This window comes from Myotis daubentonii, chromosome 3 (assembly GCF_963259705.1).
Source record: "Myotis daubentonii chromosome 3, mMyoDau2.1, whole genome shotgun sequence".
Classification (NCBI taxonomy): domain Eukaryota; kingdom Metazoa; phylum Chordata; class Mammalia; order Chiroptera; family Vespertilionidae; genus Myotis; species Myotis daubentonii.
In genome coordinates this window covers 67219004-67237891 of record NC_081842.1, presented here as the reverse complement: position 1 = coordinate 67237891, position 18888 = coordinate 67219004, and the positions used below count along the sequence as shown (strand labels likewise).

General features: G+C 42.6%; 1 protein-coding gene across 2 annotated transcripts in view; it reads left to right on the top strand.

The window, feature by feature from the left end:
- The first annotated feature begins 7205 nt into the window (after positions 1–7205).
- Positions 7206–18888, top strand: part of SIDT1 (SID1 transmembrane family member 1) — a 95471-nt gene continuing 83788 nt past the window's right edge. Inside the window, exon 1 of one of the 2 annotated variants that reach the window (XM_059687836.1) lies at positions 7206–8094. In XM_059687836.1, coding sequence (XP_059543819.1) covers positions 7888–8094 — 207 coding nt within the window. In that variant the 5' untranslated portion in view covers positions 7206–7887. The remainder of the gene's footprint in view (positions 8095–18888) is intronic. The other variant, XM_059687837.1, reaches the window with a different exon arrangement.

Sequence of the window (18888 nt, the reverse complement as noted above, 5' to 3'; positions counted from 1 at the left end):
ATTAGCATATTATGCTTTGATTGGTTGAATGGGCAACCAGACACTTAGCATATTAGGCTTTTATTATATAGGATGTGGTCTGGCCATTGTCTATTTGAATATTCAGTCTATCAGTTCCTCCTTTTGGTCATCTTCTCACTTGCAAGAATTGGATCAATTCAAGGAAGGCGAGAAATCCACATCTTCACCATTTGGAATTATCCAGTTGTCGCCGTAGTCAACTATATTATGAGATCTTCTTGACCTTTTTATTCTTACATCATCATGACAACCATCTCACAAGAGAGCAGGTGCACAGAAGCATTTAAAACTTTTTATAGAATGCAATGGACAACATCATCACCATTATAACAAAAACAATAACAACTAATAGTCCTTAAAGATGCTTCAGAATCAGGAACCCCAATTGCCCAACCCAAGTCAAGAGAATCAATTCTCTTGGTCATGAAGATCAAATTTAGAGAATCAGGTGGCTTTATCCTTGAGACAATGCATATCTTATTCTACCATGCCTGTGTTATTAATCCAAGAATTATTGGCAGTGGCACAAACACCACATGATTACCAAACAAAAAATAAAGAGCAATGTAATTGTCTACCATTGCTCATGGCAATGAGCTAAGACTCATCTGTATTTCACCTAGAGCTGAGATAGTATCATTAATAACTCCTGCCAAAGTTAATAGTAAGTTTCTTACAACCTTTCTATTTGTATAAGTTTCACCATTGGGAAGAGTGCTCTGATTGTTAGAATAAACAGAGTCAATAATTCCTCCAGTTAGAGTACCTAACAATCAAGGCTGGTTTTCTTTTGAATTTTATATCTGAGTCAGAATTTCCATTCTTGATGGTTTATAGAATTAGATTCTCTATGTATAAATAAGTCTTGGAATACTATTACTGAAATGTATGAAGTGTTAGCCTAAGGCCATGGTCGGCAAACTGCGGCTCGCGAGCCACATGCGGCTCTTTGGTCCCTTGAGTGTGGCTCTTCCTGAGCCTTAGGAGTACCCTAATTAAGTTAATAACAATGTACCTACCTATATAGTTTAAGTTTAAAAAATTTGGCTCTCAAAAGAAATTTCAATCGTTGTACTGTTGATATTTGGCTCTGTTGACTAATGAGTTTGCCGACCACGGGCCTAAGGCAAACAAGATCATGTGTCCTGGTTGCAAAAGAAATAGTAACCTATATGGGGCACATGGAGATCCATGAAAAAAATGATCACAACATGAAGTCAGAACCAAAGCCTTACATATTTGGATCTCTATTAGTCTCTTCCAGGTGGCAAGAATTTGGCCCTTCGCCCTGTAAAGTTTGTTGAATTCAAATTTAGAGTTATCTGGGGTCTGATCAAGAGATTGTAATAATTGTGGAGGGGGGGGGTTTCTGGGAGAAGGAAAAGTAGCAAAATGTAGGTTAATGTGGTGAAGGTCATTTGTTCATGTAGGTTCAAGTGGAACCACCATTGGTTTTAATTCTCTATGATTTAATTTGATGAGATTGGAATAGTCTAGAGGTTTTTATAGCGAGGGTCCAATGATGTGTGGCATATCCAATAGTAAGATTGAGAGTGGAGGCACATATTTGGTATAACCAATGGATGGTATTAGAATGAGCATGTTCTGATCTAACAATTATAATAGAGGTTGGGAGGGAAGAGGCCATTTTGGGTAGAAAACATCACTGGTCTATAATAAATGAGAAGGAGAATGATTATCAATAAGCAGGTCAAAAACAAAACAGGAATTTGACACGGTTTTGGTCCTAGGTGGGAGCTGTCCATTATCTGAGATCTTATATCAACTGGCTATCTCCAAGGGTAGGCTGCTTCTCTCACCTTGAAGTGCCATGTTGGAGTAGCCTTCCAGTTGTACAGAATTCATAGTTGTTTCTTCCATTGTGAAATACGAAATCAAGGATTGACTCATCAAAGTTTCACTAATGTGTTTCTTGTTCATTGTAGCTGATAAGGTCCCTTCCAGTTAGTTTCAAGAGCATTTTTTATCCAATATCTCTTCCAATAGATGGAATTTCCCGGCTGATGATTATGAAGAGCCTATTTAAGAAGTGTTTTTGGGAAGCTGGCCTTAACTTGTTCATGATAGAACTGGCTCTCCATACAGCAAATAAGAGTCAAATATCAAGGGTAAAATTTCTAAATGTATGGGTCTTCCTGTTAACAGTTCATAAGGACACAGCAGATATGTCTCCAAGGGGATGGATCAAATTGCCATGTAGGCTAGAGTGAGTACCTTTAGCCACTGGAGCTCAAGGATTTCTGAAAATTTTGATAATTTTAGTTTAAGGAAGTCATTGGTTACTTTGATCTTTCTAGAAGTTTGTGAATGATAAGAGAAGTATAGTTTTTGAGAAGTGGTAATGTTTTACAAAGGTCTTTTGTGGTTGTTTCTGTGAATTGTGTACCTTAGTCACTTGATATAAAAATCGGTATACTCCAGGTTGGAAACAAAATCAAGCAACTTTTTAGAGACTGAAAGAAATTCTCAGCAAAGAAGATTTTCAGCAAGGAAATGCTTTACCATCCTGAAAAGAAACACTTCCCACAGATAAAATCTACCTGAAGCCCTGGCTGGGTGGCTTAGTTGGTTGGAACATTGTCCCATATATCAAAAGTTGTGTGTTCCATTACTGGTCAGGGGCCATACCTAGGTTGCAGGTTCTATCCCTGGTCAGGGCGCATATGGAAGGCAACTGATTAATGTTTCTTCCTCTCTCTCTCTCTCTCTCTCTCTCTCTCTCTCTCTCTCTCTCTCTCTCCTTCTCTCTCCTTCTCTCCTGTTCTCTCTCTAAAACATATCCTCACGTGAGGATTTTTTTTTAATCCACCTGAAGGTGTTCACAGGGTCCTGGAGGCTTCGAGTCCCGGCCATGCCTCATCTTTACAGTTTTTCCAGAATTATGTTGCTCACAAGTAATACATGACCCAAAAATAATTTCAGCTGTCTTTTTAAAGTTTCCCCACCAATGTTGATTTAAGCTAGTAACCAATTTGTCTTTTAAGTACCATCTGACTTCACTCAAATGTGGAATCTAATGAACAAATTAAACTAACAAAATAGAAACAGCTGTCAGAGGGGAGGGGGGCTTTGGGGCTGGGTGATTGGTGAAGGGATTAAACAAAATAAAATACCTGTAGACACAGATAATAGCATGTTGATTATCAGAGGGGAAAGGAGGCGGGAGTAGGTAGAAGAAGGTATAAGAGGGATAAATGGTGATGGAAGGAGACTTGACTTGGGGTGGTAAACACACAATACACTATACAGTTGATGTATTATAGATTTGTATACCTGAAACCTATGTAATTTTATTAACCAGTGTCATCCCCAATAATTTAATAAAAAATAAAGAAATAATAATACTGTCTTTGCTTTCAAATGACATGATTAACTATGAAGAAAATTTGAAGAAGACTTGACCTTGGGTAGTGAACATATGATACAATATACAGATGACATATTATAGAATTGTGCACTTAAAACCAATGTCATCCCAATAAATATTTTTTAAAAGATAGTAAGCAATTTGTCTTGGCCATGACAAGTAGTTTCGTGGAGAAATTCAGCTACTATCCACTTGAAATCATCTGGTGCCACCAAATGGCCATCTTGAGAGTGCCAAGGATGGCCTGATTGAAGAATATACCACATTTTTTCCATTCTTCCTTTTCCAGATCCAGAGCTAAGTGTGGATATTTAATAATAGTCCAGAGATCGATCCTTTGGTGGTTAGTTAGTATCATAACCTTGGTGGAAGCTGCTTGCTTGGTAAATTGATCTACTACAGCATTTCCTTTAACTTCCATATTATCTCCATCTCAATCATTATGAAAGCCATCTCACTGGGAAGTAGCAGTGCATGGAAAAATTCCTGAATTTGGCCACTTTTGATGAGGGTTCCAACAGAGATGAGAAAACCTTTTTGTTTCCAAAGCATCATGTACGACTCCAGAGCATGCCTGCATGTTTACTCTCTGGTCTTTGGCTAGTTGACAAATTCTATTAAGTGTGATAAATTCTGCCATCTGGACTGATTTTACCTGATAGAGGCCTGTCTTTTAAAGGGGAGTGTAGATTGGTGATAGCGTTAATAGTAGCTTGATAACCTCCTGTTTCCATTTTGCAGTATGATTCACCAGCAAGCACTAGGTCAAGCCCTAGTCAGTTTGGCTCAGTGGATAGAGCATCAGCCAGCAGACAGAAGAGTCTCCAGTTTGATTCTGGTTAAGGGCACATACCTCCATTGTGGGCTCAATCCTTGGCCCTGGTTGGGGCATGCGTAGGAAGCAACCAATCGATGTGTCTATCCACATTAACGTTTTTCTCTCTGTGTCTCTCTCCCTCCCTTCCATTCTCTTTAAAAATCAATGGAAAAAATATCCTTGGGTGAGAATTAACAAAAAACAAAACAAAACAAAACAAAAAAAATAGGTCAGAATTCTCACTGGGAGTCTCTAATAAAGCTGAGCAGATACAGAAAGTTCCCTAACTGAAGTAAGACAATCATGAGGTTCCCCTTCTTATGGGAAGGGCAGAAGAGTAGCAGAGTACAGGGTCTTACAGCAATGAATAGTATTATGAGAATTAGAGAGCAGCTGAGGCTAACTGACTGACTGAAGTTCTGTGTGCTCTCAGTCAGTAAAGTCTGCATGGGGAACCATACAGTCAAGCAGGGAGCCTAGAATAAATTCAGCAGAAGCATAGCATTGACCCGGTTTGCATTGGCAATGCCCTAAGACAAGGAGTATCAGCCTTTGCAACTGGATTGAGGGTGCGGCTACAGTAGTGATGGGATTTTGATGGTTCCCATGAAGGTGAGTTAAAACCCCAAGGTTTGCCAAGAATGTTCAATTAGACAGAAGGGTTTTCTGTTGTTAGGGATGTCTAGGGAAACAGACTGTTGAAGAGCCTTCTTTGGATTATAGAAGACTTGTTTAATACGTGGGCTCCTAAAAGAGAGTGGTTCTTAACAAAAATTTAGCATTTCGTAAAAAGGTATCACAATCTCAAAAAAATGTGCACCCACTGTCTGAACTCTTCAGTTAAACCTATAGACATCATCTCAATTGTAGTTTTTTGAGGAGTCTAAGGTAAGTTTGAATAGTCTCTAACCTGTCATGAGTGAATGTTTTCCCCTCCTTAAATAGGTCATGTTTTAAATTATGGGCTATATTTTGGCAAAATTGTAATTTGTCTTTTTTGAAATTGTATTTCCCTTTTCTGCTAAGCCTGAGAACAAGTAAGTGGAATCTTTCTTACAGACTTCTCTGAACAAAGTAGGAAATCATCTATATCACATATCAAAATTGAATCACAAGGGAAATTTGGATCCTTTAAATTTGTTAATCCTCACCCAAGGACATCTTTCCATTAATTTTTAGAGGGAGTGGAAGGGAGGGGGAGAAACAGCATTCACATCCATTGGTTGCCTTCTGCACACATCTTGACTGGGGCCAGGGATTGAGCCTGCAACCAAGATACGTGCCCTTGACCATAATTGACCCCGAGATCATTCAGTCCATAGGGCCAACGCTCTAACCACTGAGCAAGCTGGCTAGGGCTGGATCCTTTCATTCTTGATTAAGGACCTAGGAATACAGGAGGGCCTTCAGTGAACCTCTTGGGCCTATCTGTCCATATAGAGTATTATCCTCTCCAATGTGGCAAAAAGATGTTGATTTATTCTGGGGTCAGGGCACACAGAGAAAAGCAGAGCAACAATCCACTACAGGGAAGCAGGTGGTTTGAGGAAGAACTGTTGGCAGGATAGTATTTAGTATTAGATTCTAGTGGAAAGGGAGGAAAAAGAATTGCATTGATATCCCTGAGATCTTGAACAAATCAATATTCTTGTTTATTGGTTTCTGTGCTGGCAGGACAGGAACGTTACAAGTGTTAGGGCAGGTTATAAAAGGCCTTGAGCTATAAGGCCCTCGACTATAGGGCTGAGGCTTTTCTTTACTCTAGCTTCTAGCTTTGGGGAAGTTTGGCTAACAGTTTGGTAGACTCTCCCTGAACTTTAACAGATTCCACTCCAATTATGTTCCCTGTGTCAAGGGGAATTTTATAGAGAGTCAGGTATAGTGTTAAGATCTTCATCTGGAGTATACATCTATACTAATAATAGCCTAGGTGGCATCACACCCTCATGCATCACACCCTAACGTCGTCACAGGATGGCCATCACAAGATGGCTGCGTGCACAGCAGAGGCCGAGCCCAGCGGCTGCTCCACACGGTGAGGCCTGGGGGTCCCGTGGCTCCAGGCAGCATGGAGAAGTCTGGTCCTGGCATCTCAGCTGCCTTGTGTGGAGAAGGTGGGTCACGGCAGGGGAGGGCAGTTGGGGGAGATCAGGATGGCAGGGGAGTGGTTAGGGGGCAATCAGGCTGACCTTGAAGGGTTTCATAAATTTCAATTATTAAATTTTGTTATATTCTAAAAAGAGACATAGTCATTTCTTAGGAGTCATTAGCATTGTTTTCTGATTGTGCAGTTATAAAACTTTATACCAAATGCATTGCACTTATTTTTGAAGTTTTAATAAATTGTAGGAATTCAATGAGGTAAAACAAACAAACAAAAAACTCCCTTTGAATGGCAAATGCTAGGATTTTAATCTGTAATCTTAACTTTTTGAACAAGATCGGTTCCTTCTTTGTGACTTCTTTTTTAATGTTCCTTCAGGTTGAACCCAATTATATGCTTTTCTCGTTTGTAAATAACTTACAGCTGAAATAAAACAGTGAGTCCCCTTCTACACTTGAATGGTGACTGTTTGCTGTTCTCCAAGACTTCCAAGTGATCCTGTTTTCACCACGCCCTTTATCTGGCTCTTTAACTGCTTAAATCGAATCCCCTGTTTTTTGTCAGAAAATTTCCTTTTAATGATGGGCCGTGTGTCTCTCTCTTTTGAAAAACATACAGAATCCTAGGGAATCTTTCAGAATCCGAGAAGTCATTACAAAGTGTAAGGTAGGCAAGAGATAGGGTGGAAAGAAATGCCTTGTGCATAAATCCAGTTACTCTGAATCACCCTTAGCAACTTCCGGGACCAGGCTTCAGGTGGTGCTAGAAATTGTCCTCTTACCATATCTATTTATTTTTTTAATGACTGTGCATATTTGCATACACAGATGGTTAGAGAGAAAGCGATGACGTGAGTCTCTCCTTGGAGACTAGGAGGTGATCAGGAAATAAAACAGGTGTCTGGAAGGGGTTTTGCTAGAGAAGGGAGAACTGAGAGTTGATAACCATCACTCAGACAGGCAGGAGTTCTCCGCAGGTAGCCGCCAGGCCAGGCGCGCACTCGTGCACCCGCTTTGGGGACAGGCTGTGCTTCTTCCTATTTCTTCGCTGGCGGCCACAGGGTGCACGTTTATTTGAAAAGGATTGAGCTGCCTGCTCAGTGGCTGGTCAGGTTGACTCTTTAAGACTAGTGGATAGTTCTTTTTAATGTCTTCAGTGCTTTTTCTTTTTTTTTCTTTCTTTTTTTTTTTTTTTTTTTTTTTTTTGAGGTTGAAGGGGAAGCGATCGGTTGAAATTCTGGTTTGGTAAGTGGGAGATTCTCAGAAATGAGAAAAGGGCCAGGAAACTGACTTAGAAGTCGCAGCGCTAAGCTGCAGCCCCCGGCGGGTCATCTCCCGCCCCCTCACTCCTGGCCGAGACCTCCCGCCGAGACCCCGGGCGGCTGCACGGATAGTTGCTCGGTCCTTCCCCGGCGCGTTGTCATCGGCGGGGCTTGCCGGGCATCGCCCGCTCTGCGCCGAAGCGCGCGCCAGCCCCCGGGGAGGCTTGGGAAGGACCGGCTCTGCGCTCGCCCGGTCCCCAGGGCGGCTCTGCTGCGCGGCGGGCGCGGCGCCCACCATGCCCGGCTGCCCGCGGCTCGCCCTGCTCTGCGCGCTGCCCTGGCTCCTGCGGGCGGCCGCACCCGGGAGCCCGGCGCCACCCCTCGCGCGCCGCGACCCCCACGACCCGGCCAGGGGCGCCGATTTCGATCGTGTCTACAGCGGCGTAGTGAGCCTCAGCACCGAGGACATCTACTCCTTCTCCTACACCAGCCAGCCTGGCCAGGTAAGAAGCTCGCTTCCCTCGCGCGCTCGACTCCCAGGAACTTGCCAGACCTCGGAGCCCGTCGCTGCTTCGGGTCCTTCGGGAAGCGACCTCGGGAGACCTCAGGGACTGGGGCCCCTAGCTCCTTTCTCATTCACCGCAATCACTGCCCTGCCGAGCGGCGCGTCCTCCGCAACCGGCTTTGGGAACAACTCCGCTCCCCTTCCCGCCTCCCCTGGCCTGGCCGCTGGCATTTCTGGGCTAACCAAGGCACTGGTACCCCACGGTCTGCGGGTCCTGTCCGCCTACTGGACCTTCCTCTAGGAAAGTCACGATTTCCAGGGTCGCGGAGGGCAAGGACCGCAGCTCTGGTCCTGGTCTCCTGCAGGGAAGGAAACTCGTTCCATTGGGATGACTCCGGCAGACCCTTCTGTTTCCTAGCGCATTGGGGTGGAAGCGCTGCTCGGAATCTAAAACGGGAATGTGTGAGAATGGACGCAAGCTGCAGAACCTCTGTGCATTCGTAGTCACTTCCTGTGCCTCTGTACCATTGTCACACATCTGTGCTTGCGAGAAGCCGGAAGACCCGGCCAGAGACGTAGGAACTGCAGCCATGCCCCTGTCTGTTGAGATTTTGATTTTAAATAAGGATGGATAATTGTGTGAAAATGTTAGACCTGTTTCTCACAAGAATTGAGGTGAGGCAAGGGAATGACTTCCAGCAGCTATCCCTTTGACACATATACTCTGATTATATAATGTAAGAAAAACATAGCATGATTTTTTTTTCTTTAATGGTACAGAGAAAAGAGAACACCCCACCCCCCCATTGTACCTGTCTCTGGATCTTCATCCCACATAAATGTGTGTGGGCATGTGTCCCTACTCCCGGGAAAATTCAGGAACTGATTATTGGGATACCATGATATGCCTCCCTCTGTAACTCTCACTGACCCAGGAACTTGGGGTTGTACTGAGCTGGAGGGACCCACGTGCCTATGCCCTCCCAGTCATCTCCCAACTGTGTATTAAGCAAGTGTTCCATCTCCACTGTCACTGCACCCTAAGGTGTGGTTGCCATAGCAGCACAGCCCTCACCCTGTCCTGCCCTCCTCTGACCTTCCCCTGGTGTGTCCTGAAGTGAGCAGAGTGGCTGTGTGCAGAGCCGTTCCATTATAGACACGTGGGAAGGGGCAGATTTATTCTCCAAACCCCACGTAAGTGACCTCTTTCTGTCCTGTGTGTGGTATGGACCAGCTGACATATCACAGATAAGGTGTGTTTCTAGCCCTGTGATTGACTCAGAACAAATAAAAGTCTAAAGAACTCCATGATCTCTGGGATGTACTGCCAGCATCCCCCTAAATCATGGGTAAGAAAACTCAAGTGTTCTGTGCAAAGTTAATTCCTAACAGCAGGCTTTAGTGTTTCTTGCACGTCTGCTTAGAGATAGATTGACTGCTTTTTAACTGTTAGGCCTTTTTGCCGTTAGTATTCTGCCAGTTCCTCTACTTCACTATAGCACAGGTGATACTGTTTGCAGTTGGGGTCACCTGACTGACTTTGTTAGAAAACCATGCGACATTGAGGAAAAGGGCAGAATCATGTTCATCTCTGTACCCCAGTACCTAGCACAGTGCTTGGCACATAAGAGGTTTACCAATGTTTTGGAAAGAAAAAAAAGAATAAATAAGTGAAGAAAGATTTAAGGACTCTATAAGCTGAAGCGAAATAAGATAAACTATGTAGTGTTTCACTAGGTTGAAAGTGTAAGATCATTTCAGATAAAAACAAAAAATTTTTATGAAAAACAAAATTTTTAAGAATTTTTCTGCGATTATGCCCTTTCCATTTTGCCTGTGTGTTAAAGTGCCCTTTATTTTATGAAACAATGTCAATTACTTTTTAAAATAGCTTTGCATAATATAATAAAAAGTTAGTTATCCTAGAAGTCCCTAAAATTTTACTAGTCAGCAATACAGGTGGGGACCATGGAACTGACAGATAACTCAAGTATTTTAATGCCAGTAAGCAATAATATGAACCAGATGTTCTCACATCTTACAGCTTTCTGAGCTCTCTCTCTAATGTCCAAGTAAGACAGTGGAACTCTCCACCCGCTTACTTTGGGAAGTGACCCTCCTCTGTTGATTTCTCCAGAGATGGCATTTTTCTGATCTGTTCGTCCAACCCATTACTCAGTTTCTATTGATAGCCTCCTCTCTTCTTAATCCCTTTTGCCCCACGTTGAGCACCAGCAGCCCCTCCTTCCAATACCATGAATATGATATTGTTGGATTTAGCAGAATTTTACCGAAGATTTGGACTAACATAAGGAAATTGCAGAACACCACAGGACAAGTGATAGATTAAATCAGAAATCTAGGCAACTCTGTCATAACAATTTATCAGCTATCCCCCACGGGGAAATCTCAAGATAGTGACACTATTTTGGGGGCACTGGCTTATCACTATCTTCCTGGCCACTCCCCACCCCAAATGCTGACTTCCCACTCTCTAAATTTTTGTTACTATCTCATATCAAATGGTTTTGCCTCCATCACCAAACCCAGACTCACCAAAGGGCTCTGCTAAATAAAGGTCTATAAACCCAAAAGTATAAGCATGGCCATGACCAGTCTCCTTCGACCTGAGCAAGTCCTGGTCAGGGCTTCTTCCCCTGAAGGGGTCCTTTCCCACCTACCCCTCTTCGGTGCAACAAAGAATTTGGTTTAGGAGAAAAAAATCTATTTTTTTTTTTTGCATTTTAATCTCTTTTTCCTTTTCTCTTCAAACATTGTTATATTTGCCATTATTTCTCCTTCAGCTTGGAGGAGAAAGGCTATTCTAAATTTAGGCTTTGGTAGAGAGAGGAAGCTACCACGGGAGCCTTCCCTCCTAATCTTTCCTGTCAGCCTCAGCATCTCCCCTACCAAACTGCTGTTCTGGAGAACTGTTTAACCACGTGTATGTCGTGGTAATTAGCTGAGCTCAGTACCAGGAAAAGTCTCACATGCCTTCCAGGCAGACAGTAATGTAAATAAGAAGTTGCCATTTAAAAAAATATCACCAAAAGAATGGAGTGATTGGTTTAAAGAAGAATAATGAAAGTAATGATTGAAGATGCAGGTTAGGCAAGACCATGGTTCATTTCATTTCCCTTTTCAGAGGACTAGGGTTTCACTGTGGCACACAAGGTGTTCTAAAACCACAGTCTGGAGCAAGACCGGGAGGAAATCACCTCGCTGAGAAAGTCACCAGGGATATGATTGAGTAGGACAGAGGGCACAAAAGCAGATTTTTTGGAAATGAGACTACTTTGTACAGACAGGCGCTGGCAATAAGCAGATGTTTATATTTGAGTCTTTAATTAAAAATCTACCCACCGTGCAACAATATGTCTTTCTGAGACTTTCAGAAACAGAATTCAGTGTTTGCCATAGAATTTTTTGAATTTGAAATGTTTCCCTGGAAATAATTATTTTGTTTATTACACGGAGGCATTTGTCTTTAATGACATATACTTTTCTATGCCCAAGGAACAATGCTGGCTTTAGTATGATCAATCATCAGTCATGTATCTAAACCAGTTATACCAGTCTCTTGGATCCAGGTTCAAAAGCCCACCCAGTTCTCATGAACAATGGTATCTTCCTGCTATGTACATGAATAGTGATGGAGAAGAATGTAAGATTTTGATGTGCAGTCTCAGTTCTCCTGGTCTCGTTTGTGCTCTCCCTGTGTTCTCAGTACTGCGGCAGCGAAACCTCCTCTGATGTTCTCTTACTGAACTGCCTGGTGCTTGTTTGTGAGGGGAGAATCATCTCATTAGCACATGATCTGGGTGACTGGTTACTGTCTCTGTCCGCTCAGGCTGTTATAACAGAACACCATAGTCTGGGGGCCTTAAAAAATATTTCTAACAGTTTTAGAGGCTGGGGAGTCCGAGATCTAAGTGCCAGCAGATTTGGCATCTGGTGAGAACTGGCTTCCTGGCTTATAGACAGTGCCTTCTGTCTGGGTCTGCACATGGCCCACAGAGCAGAGAGAAGCAGGCTCTTTCCCATCTCTTCTTATAAAGGCACTAATCTCATCATGAGGGCTCCAACCTCGTGATCTAATTACATTCCTAAGGCCCAATCTCCAAATACTATCACATTGGGGATTAGGCTTCAAGTTATGAATTGGGGTGAGGGGGGAATACAAACCTTCAGTCTATAGAAGTCACCTCCCACATTTTTCTCTGTGGCTCTGAATGGAGTATCAACTGTCATAAGGGTGTCACGAGCTGATCATACTCCAATTATGATTTTTACGGAGGCCCCATCTTCTGCCTGCCTAGACGATAATCTTGTGCTAAATTTTATAATGAATTCTGTAGGTATGTGCTGTCCAGTATGGTAGCCACTATCCACATGTGGCGATGGAGCACTGGAACTGTAGCTAGTCACAAAATGAGTTGTACTGTAAGGGTATAGTACACACTAGATTTTGAAGACAGTATGAAAAAAATAACATAAAATGTATCATTCATATTTTTATTGATTATGTATTATACTAGAGGCCCGGTGCACAAAAATTTGTGCACTGGCAGGGGGTGGTAGGGGAGGGGGGAGGGGTGTCCCTCAGCCAGACCTGTGCCCTCTCACAGTCTGGGACCCCTCGGGAGATAACCACCTGCTGGCTTAGGCCGGCTCCCCGGGTGGCAGATCGCAGGACCAGATCTCGTGCTGGGTCGCAGATGGCAGGCCCTCTGCCTCGCCACACCGCCCCGCTGCCCACTGCACACGGCAGGCCCAGCGGGTGGTGGGACGGGGTGGGCGGATCGCAATCGGCCCGGCAGATGGCGGGGCAGGGTGGGGCATGGGGCGGGCGGAACACGATCCACAGTGCCCCGCCCCACCCCACTGGCCACCGGGCGGCGCACATGGACTGCAGGCCCCACTGGCCGCCGGGCCATGCACACGGACTGCAGGCCCGGCAGGGGGCGGGGAAGGGCAGGGTGCGGCGGATAGCGGTCCACCTGCCCCACCCAGCCACCCACCAGGCCGCGCATGTGGACAGCGGGCCTGGCAGGCGGTAGGGCAGGCAGCGGCTGGCGGTGGGGTGGGCGGATTGCACTATCCCGCCCTGCCTAAAGTATGCAAATTAGCCGCCATCTTTGTTGGTGGTTAATTTGCATATTGTGTTGATTAGCCAATAGGAGGCATAATGAAGGTACGGTCAATAACCATGTTTGTCTATTATTAGATAGGATACTGGATATATTTGGTTAAATAAATACATAATAAAATTCACTTCACCTGTTTTACTTTTTTTACGTAACTACTAGAAAATTTTAAAACATGTTTGGCTCATATTATGTTTTTATTAGATAACACTTCTCCAAGTACTACAAGACTTAAGAGAAGTCCAGCGGTTTTCAACCTGTGGGTTGTGACCCCTTTGGCGGTTGAATGGCCCTTTCACAGGGGTCGCCTAAGACCATCCTACATATCAGATATTTACATTACGATTCATAACAGTAGCAACATTACAGTTATGAAGTAGCAACAAAAATAATTTTATGGTTGGGTCACAACATGAGGAACTGTATTTATTTATTTATTTATTTATTTTTAAATATATTTTATTGATTTTTTACAGAGAGGAAGGGAGAGGGATAGAGAGTTAGAATCGATAAGAGAGAAACATCGATCAGCTGCCTCCTGCACACCTCCTACTGGGGATGTGCCCGAAACCAAGGTACATGCCCTTGACTGGAATCGAACCTGGGACCTTTCAGCCTGCAGGCCGACACTCTATCCACTGAGCCAAACCGGTTAGAGTGAGGAACTGTATTTAAAGAGCCAGAAGGTTGAGAACCACTGGAGAAGTCATTCATTCCACCGATAGCTTTGTTGGAGGTAATGAGGTTTGAAAAGGTGATAATAGATAAGCAGAACTTGGATAGGCAGAAAGAAAGGGGAATAAGGCTGCTGTAAACATTCGCATGCAGATTTTTGCGTGGATTTAAGTTTTCAACTCATTTGGTTATATACCAAGGAGCTTAATTCCTGGGTCACATGCTAAGAGTAGGTTGCTTTTTATAAGGAACTGTCAAACTTGTCTTCCAAAGTGATTGAACCATTTTGCATTCCCACCAGCAGTGAAAGGGAGTCCCTGTTGCTCCACATCCTCATCTGCATCTGGTATTGTCAGTGCTTTAGATTTTAGCCATTCTGACAGGTCTAGCGTCATATCTCATTGTTTTACTTTGCAATGTCCTCATAGCATATGCTGTTGAGTATCTTTTCATGTGCTTATTTGCTATCCATACATCTTCTTTGGTGAGGAGTCTGTTCAGATTTTTTGTCCAATTTTAAATTGCATTGCTTGTTTCTGTATTGTTGAGTTTTTAAGAATCCTTTATATATTTTGGATACCAGTCCTTTATCAGATACAAGTTTTGCAAATATTATCTCCTTGTCCATGGCTTGTCTTTTCATTCGCTTAATAGTGTTGGTTTTTTTCCTAAAGAGCAGACATTTTAAAATTTAATGAAGTGCCACTTAACAAGATTCTTTTCATGGATCGTGCCTTTGATATGATGTCTAAAAAGTCACCAAATCTAAGGTCACCTAGATTTTCTCCTATGTTATTTTCTGGAAGTCATATAGATTCAAATTTTACATTTAGGTTTACGATCCATTTGGTGTTAATTTTTGTGAAAGGTGTAAGGTCTCTGTCTAGATTTTTTTTTTCCGATTTTTTTTCCTTTTTAAAATTTTTTTTCTTTCTATCTAGATTTTTTGTTTTTGCATATGGTGTCCAATTGTCCCAGCACTACCCTATTTTTAGTATTACAGTATATGTGTGTATGTGTGCATTTACAACCTGACTTGAACCAAAGAATTTGAAGCAGCTTCTCACCCAGAGCCCATTATCCTTAGCCTTCCCTTCTGCAGCCACCATGTGTAATTTTGACCATTCTCTTGTTGCTCCTTTTCTCTGTGTATCTGGTGTCTCTGCTTCTCCCATCCTTTTTGTCTTTCAAGTCTTTTATGTATACTGTCAGCCCACCAAGGTTCTTTCTCTTCTCTAGTTGATCTCCTCAGGTTGTGTGAGGCTTTGCTGCCGCAGACACTCCTTCTTCTATATCTCAGGAGATAGTTTTTATTCCTTACTTCCTGATTCAGAGCCATGGTGGGTCATCTCAGTTACTAGAAATCTGGTCTCCCTATTTTCAAGGTTTTGTTATAGAATTTTAATACCAATAGGGGAGGATGAAGGATTGTGCATGTCAAGTCTACTTAGCTACAGATGTGTAATTGGGCTTGTACTTGAGACTTTTCCTGTTCTTTTTTTACATCACTACAAAAAACATTTAAACTGTCCCTCGAAACCACAAGAAAGGGGACTGTATTTAAACTGAAGAGCTAACGGGATCTGTTAAGTCACCCAATCTCTTCTCACTTAACAGGAGGGAAAACTGAGAGCCAATGAAATAAATGATTTCTTCAAAATCATGTAACTAGCTTAAAGCAAAGCCAGGAACATAACTCAGGTTCCTGAGGATATTTCCTCAGGGTGTTTCTGCTAAACCACTCTCCCTCCCACAAGAGCACCTCTTTTAATCAACAACAAGAACAATTGCTAAATATTGTAGTCGTACTTCCACAGCCAGGTCATTTGACCATGCACTTTAGGAGCTTCATGTATGACTTCTTGACAATACTGAAAATTGAAGCAAGAGGTTTTTAATTTTTGTTTTCCCTCATGAATTGTCCAGGCCTCCATTTGTCTGTGTAAGTCAGCAGGCAGGGTTGACACGAAGTAAAACTGGGAAGTTGGCAGATTTTCTTCAGTGTTTCACAGAGCCACAGCCACCCACCAATCACGATCTTACTCTGAGTCCCTGTGGACCAAAGAGTCAATCTTCATCTCTTTTGTGCTTTGTTTTTATTTTTATTTTTTTATTTTATTTTATTGATTTTTTACAGAGAGAAAGGGTGAGGGATATAGAGTTAGAAACATCGATGAGAGAGAAACATTGATCAGCTGCCTCCTGCACACTCCCCACTGGGGATGTGCCCGCAACCAAGATACATGCCCTTGACCGGAATCGAACCTGGGACCCTTGAGTCCGCAGGCCGATGCTCTATCCACTGAGCCAAACCGGTTAGGGCTTGTGCTTTGTTTTTATCCGTGCTGGGTTCCTTCTTTGTGCCAGAAACAGGGCAGCTTGGAGACCCAAGCAGCAAGCCTATATGTTACTCTAGGACAGTATTAATCCTGAGAACTGGTATTTCTGGATCCCCACTAAACAGCCATGAAGATAAGCCATCGAAAACAGGAATAACTGACTGTTTCTGTACCTCTAGGTTTAACTGCCCTTTGTGGACAAAGTGACTCACACTCTTTTAATTAACCTAACTGGAAGCATATGCTATGCTCCCCCAAAATTAACATGTAAATGCCCAGTTTTATTTTAGCCTCCCCAATATTTGCAAAATGGAATCCTGTATTTGCCCTCCCCCTCCCCAACCTTGCCATCATCACTAGAGAGGAGGAATTATAGCTTTTTAAGAGAAAGATAATGTTTACCTGAGGAATAAAGAGATAAAAAGTAGGGGAAAGGAGAGAGGCAACAGGATGAAGTCTGGGTGTTCAGAGGTGGTTTTAGGAGGTCTGTGAACAGTGAAGTTCCAAGATAGCTGTGGGATGTGAGTGAAATAAAGAAGAAAAGAGAATGTGGGGGTCTGGCGAGATTTTTACCTGAAAGCAACAGAAATCTGCCAGCAAATAAGAGCAGAAAAATAATTTATTAGTAGGATTTAGGTATCTCCCAAATCTGATTACCAGGTTCAGACTACAATTTGGAACCAAGGGAAACTAAACTGCAGGGGACTATAGCAGTAGCTAGAAAACAGTATAGGGAGGCCTCAAAACATTAAAAATGGAGCTGCAATAATACCCAGCAATACCACTTCTGGGCATTTACGCAAAGAATACAAGAACACTATTTAAAAAAGATAAATGCACCCCTATGTTCATTGAAGCATTATTTACAATAGCCAGGATATGTAAGCAACTTATGTGTCCATCGACAGATGAATGGATAAAAATGTGGTATATGGTCCAGCTGGTGTTGCTCAATTGATTGGGCCTCATCCCATGCACCAAGAGGTTGCTGGTTCAAGTCCTAGTCAGGGCACATGCCTGGGTTGTGAGCTCAATCCCCAGTAGGAGGTAGCCGATGGGTGTTTCTCTCTCATTGATGTTTCTATCTCTCTCTCCCTCTCCCTTCCTTTCTTTTTAAAATCAATAAAAACATATGTTCTAAAATGTGGTATGTGGATATACAATAAAAAATAATAAAATCTTGCCATTTGTGACAACATGGATGGACCTTGAGGGTATTATGCTAAGTGAAAGAAATCAGACAGAAAGACAAATACCATTATGATTTCATTTATATGTGGAATCTAAAAAAAAAAGAATAAATAAAAAAACAAAACAAAAACAAACCCATATATACAGAGAAGAAGCTTATGCTTGTCCAAAGGGAGAGGGATGGATGGATGGATGGATGGATGGAAATTAAAAAATAAAATTAAGACTGACACAAACTACTTTTAGGGATTAATATAAAGAAAAAATTATAGCAACGGCCATGCCACACAGCAGTGCATACATTGTAGTCAGGGTCCATCCTCGTAGCCAGCTGGAGGAGCAACCTTCCCCCATGCATGGGCCAACAACAACCAAGACTCAACTCTAATAGGAGGGCTCACATAGCTGACACAAAGAACATTTTTGTAGCACCTATCTTGGTGACCAGGGAGACAGCACCACTAAGCCCCACAAAACACCTACTACATAAGGCCATGCTACCAAGGCTATTTCATACACAGAAATCAATACAGATGGGCAGGCAAAATGGGAGACAAAGAAACATGGCCCAAATGAAAGAATAGGAGAAACCCCAGAACAATAAGTACATGAAATAGAGGCAAGCAAGCCACTAGATACAGAGTTGAAAACAATGGTTATAAGGATGTCCAAAATACTTAGAGAGGACTACAACAAATAGATAACAAGCATTAAAAAGGACATAGAGCCCTAACCAGTTTGGCTCAGTGGATAGAGTGTTGGCCTGTGGACTGAAGAGTTGCAGGTTCAATTCTGGTCAGGGGCACATGACTGGGTTGCAGGCTTAATCCCCCATAGGGGGTGTGCAGGAGGCAGCTGATCAATTATTCTCTCTCATCATTGATGTTTCTATCTCTCTCTCCCTCTCCCTCTCTGAAATCAATAAAAAATATATTTTTTAAAAAGGACATAGACACCATTAAAAATCAGCCAGAAATGAAGAATATCATATCTGTATTGAAGAATAAGTTACAAAGAATCAACAGTAGGCTAGGTGAAGCAGAAGATCAAATCAGTGATTTAGAAGACAAAGTAGAGGAAAACACCCAATCAAAGCAGAAAAAATAAAGAATTTTTAAAAATAAGTATAGGCTAAGGGGCCTCTGGGGCAACATGAAGCATAACAACATCCATATTATGGGGGTAACAGAAGGAGAAGAGAGAGATCAAGGAATTGAGAACCTACTTGAAGAAATAATGGCTGAAAACTTCCCTAACCTGGTGAAAGAAAAAGACACACAAGTTTAGGAAGTGCCAAGAGTCACAAGCAAGAAGAACCCAAAGAGACCCACGCCAAGACACATCAAAATTAAAATGATAAAGGTTAAAGACAAAAAAAGAATGTTAAAAGCAGCAAGAGAAGACAATTATTTATCTACAAGAGAGCTCCCATAAGACTAT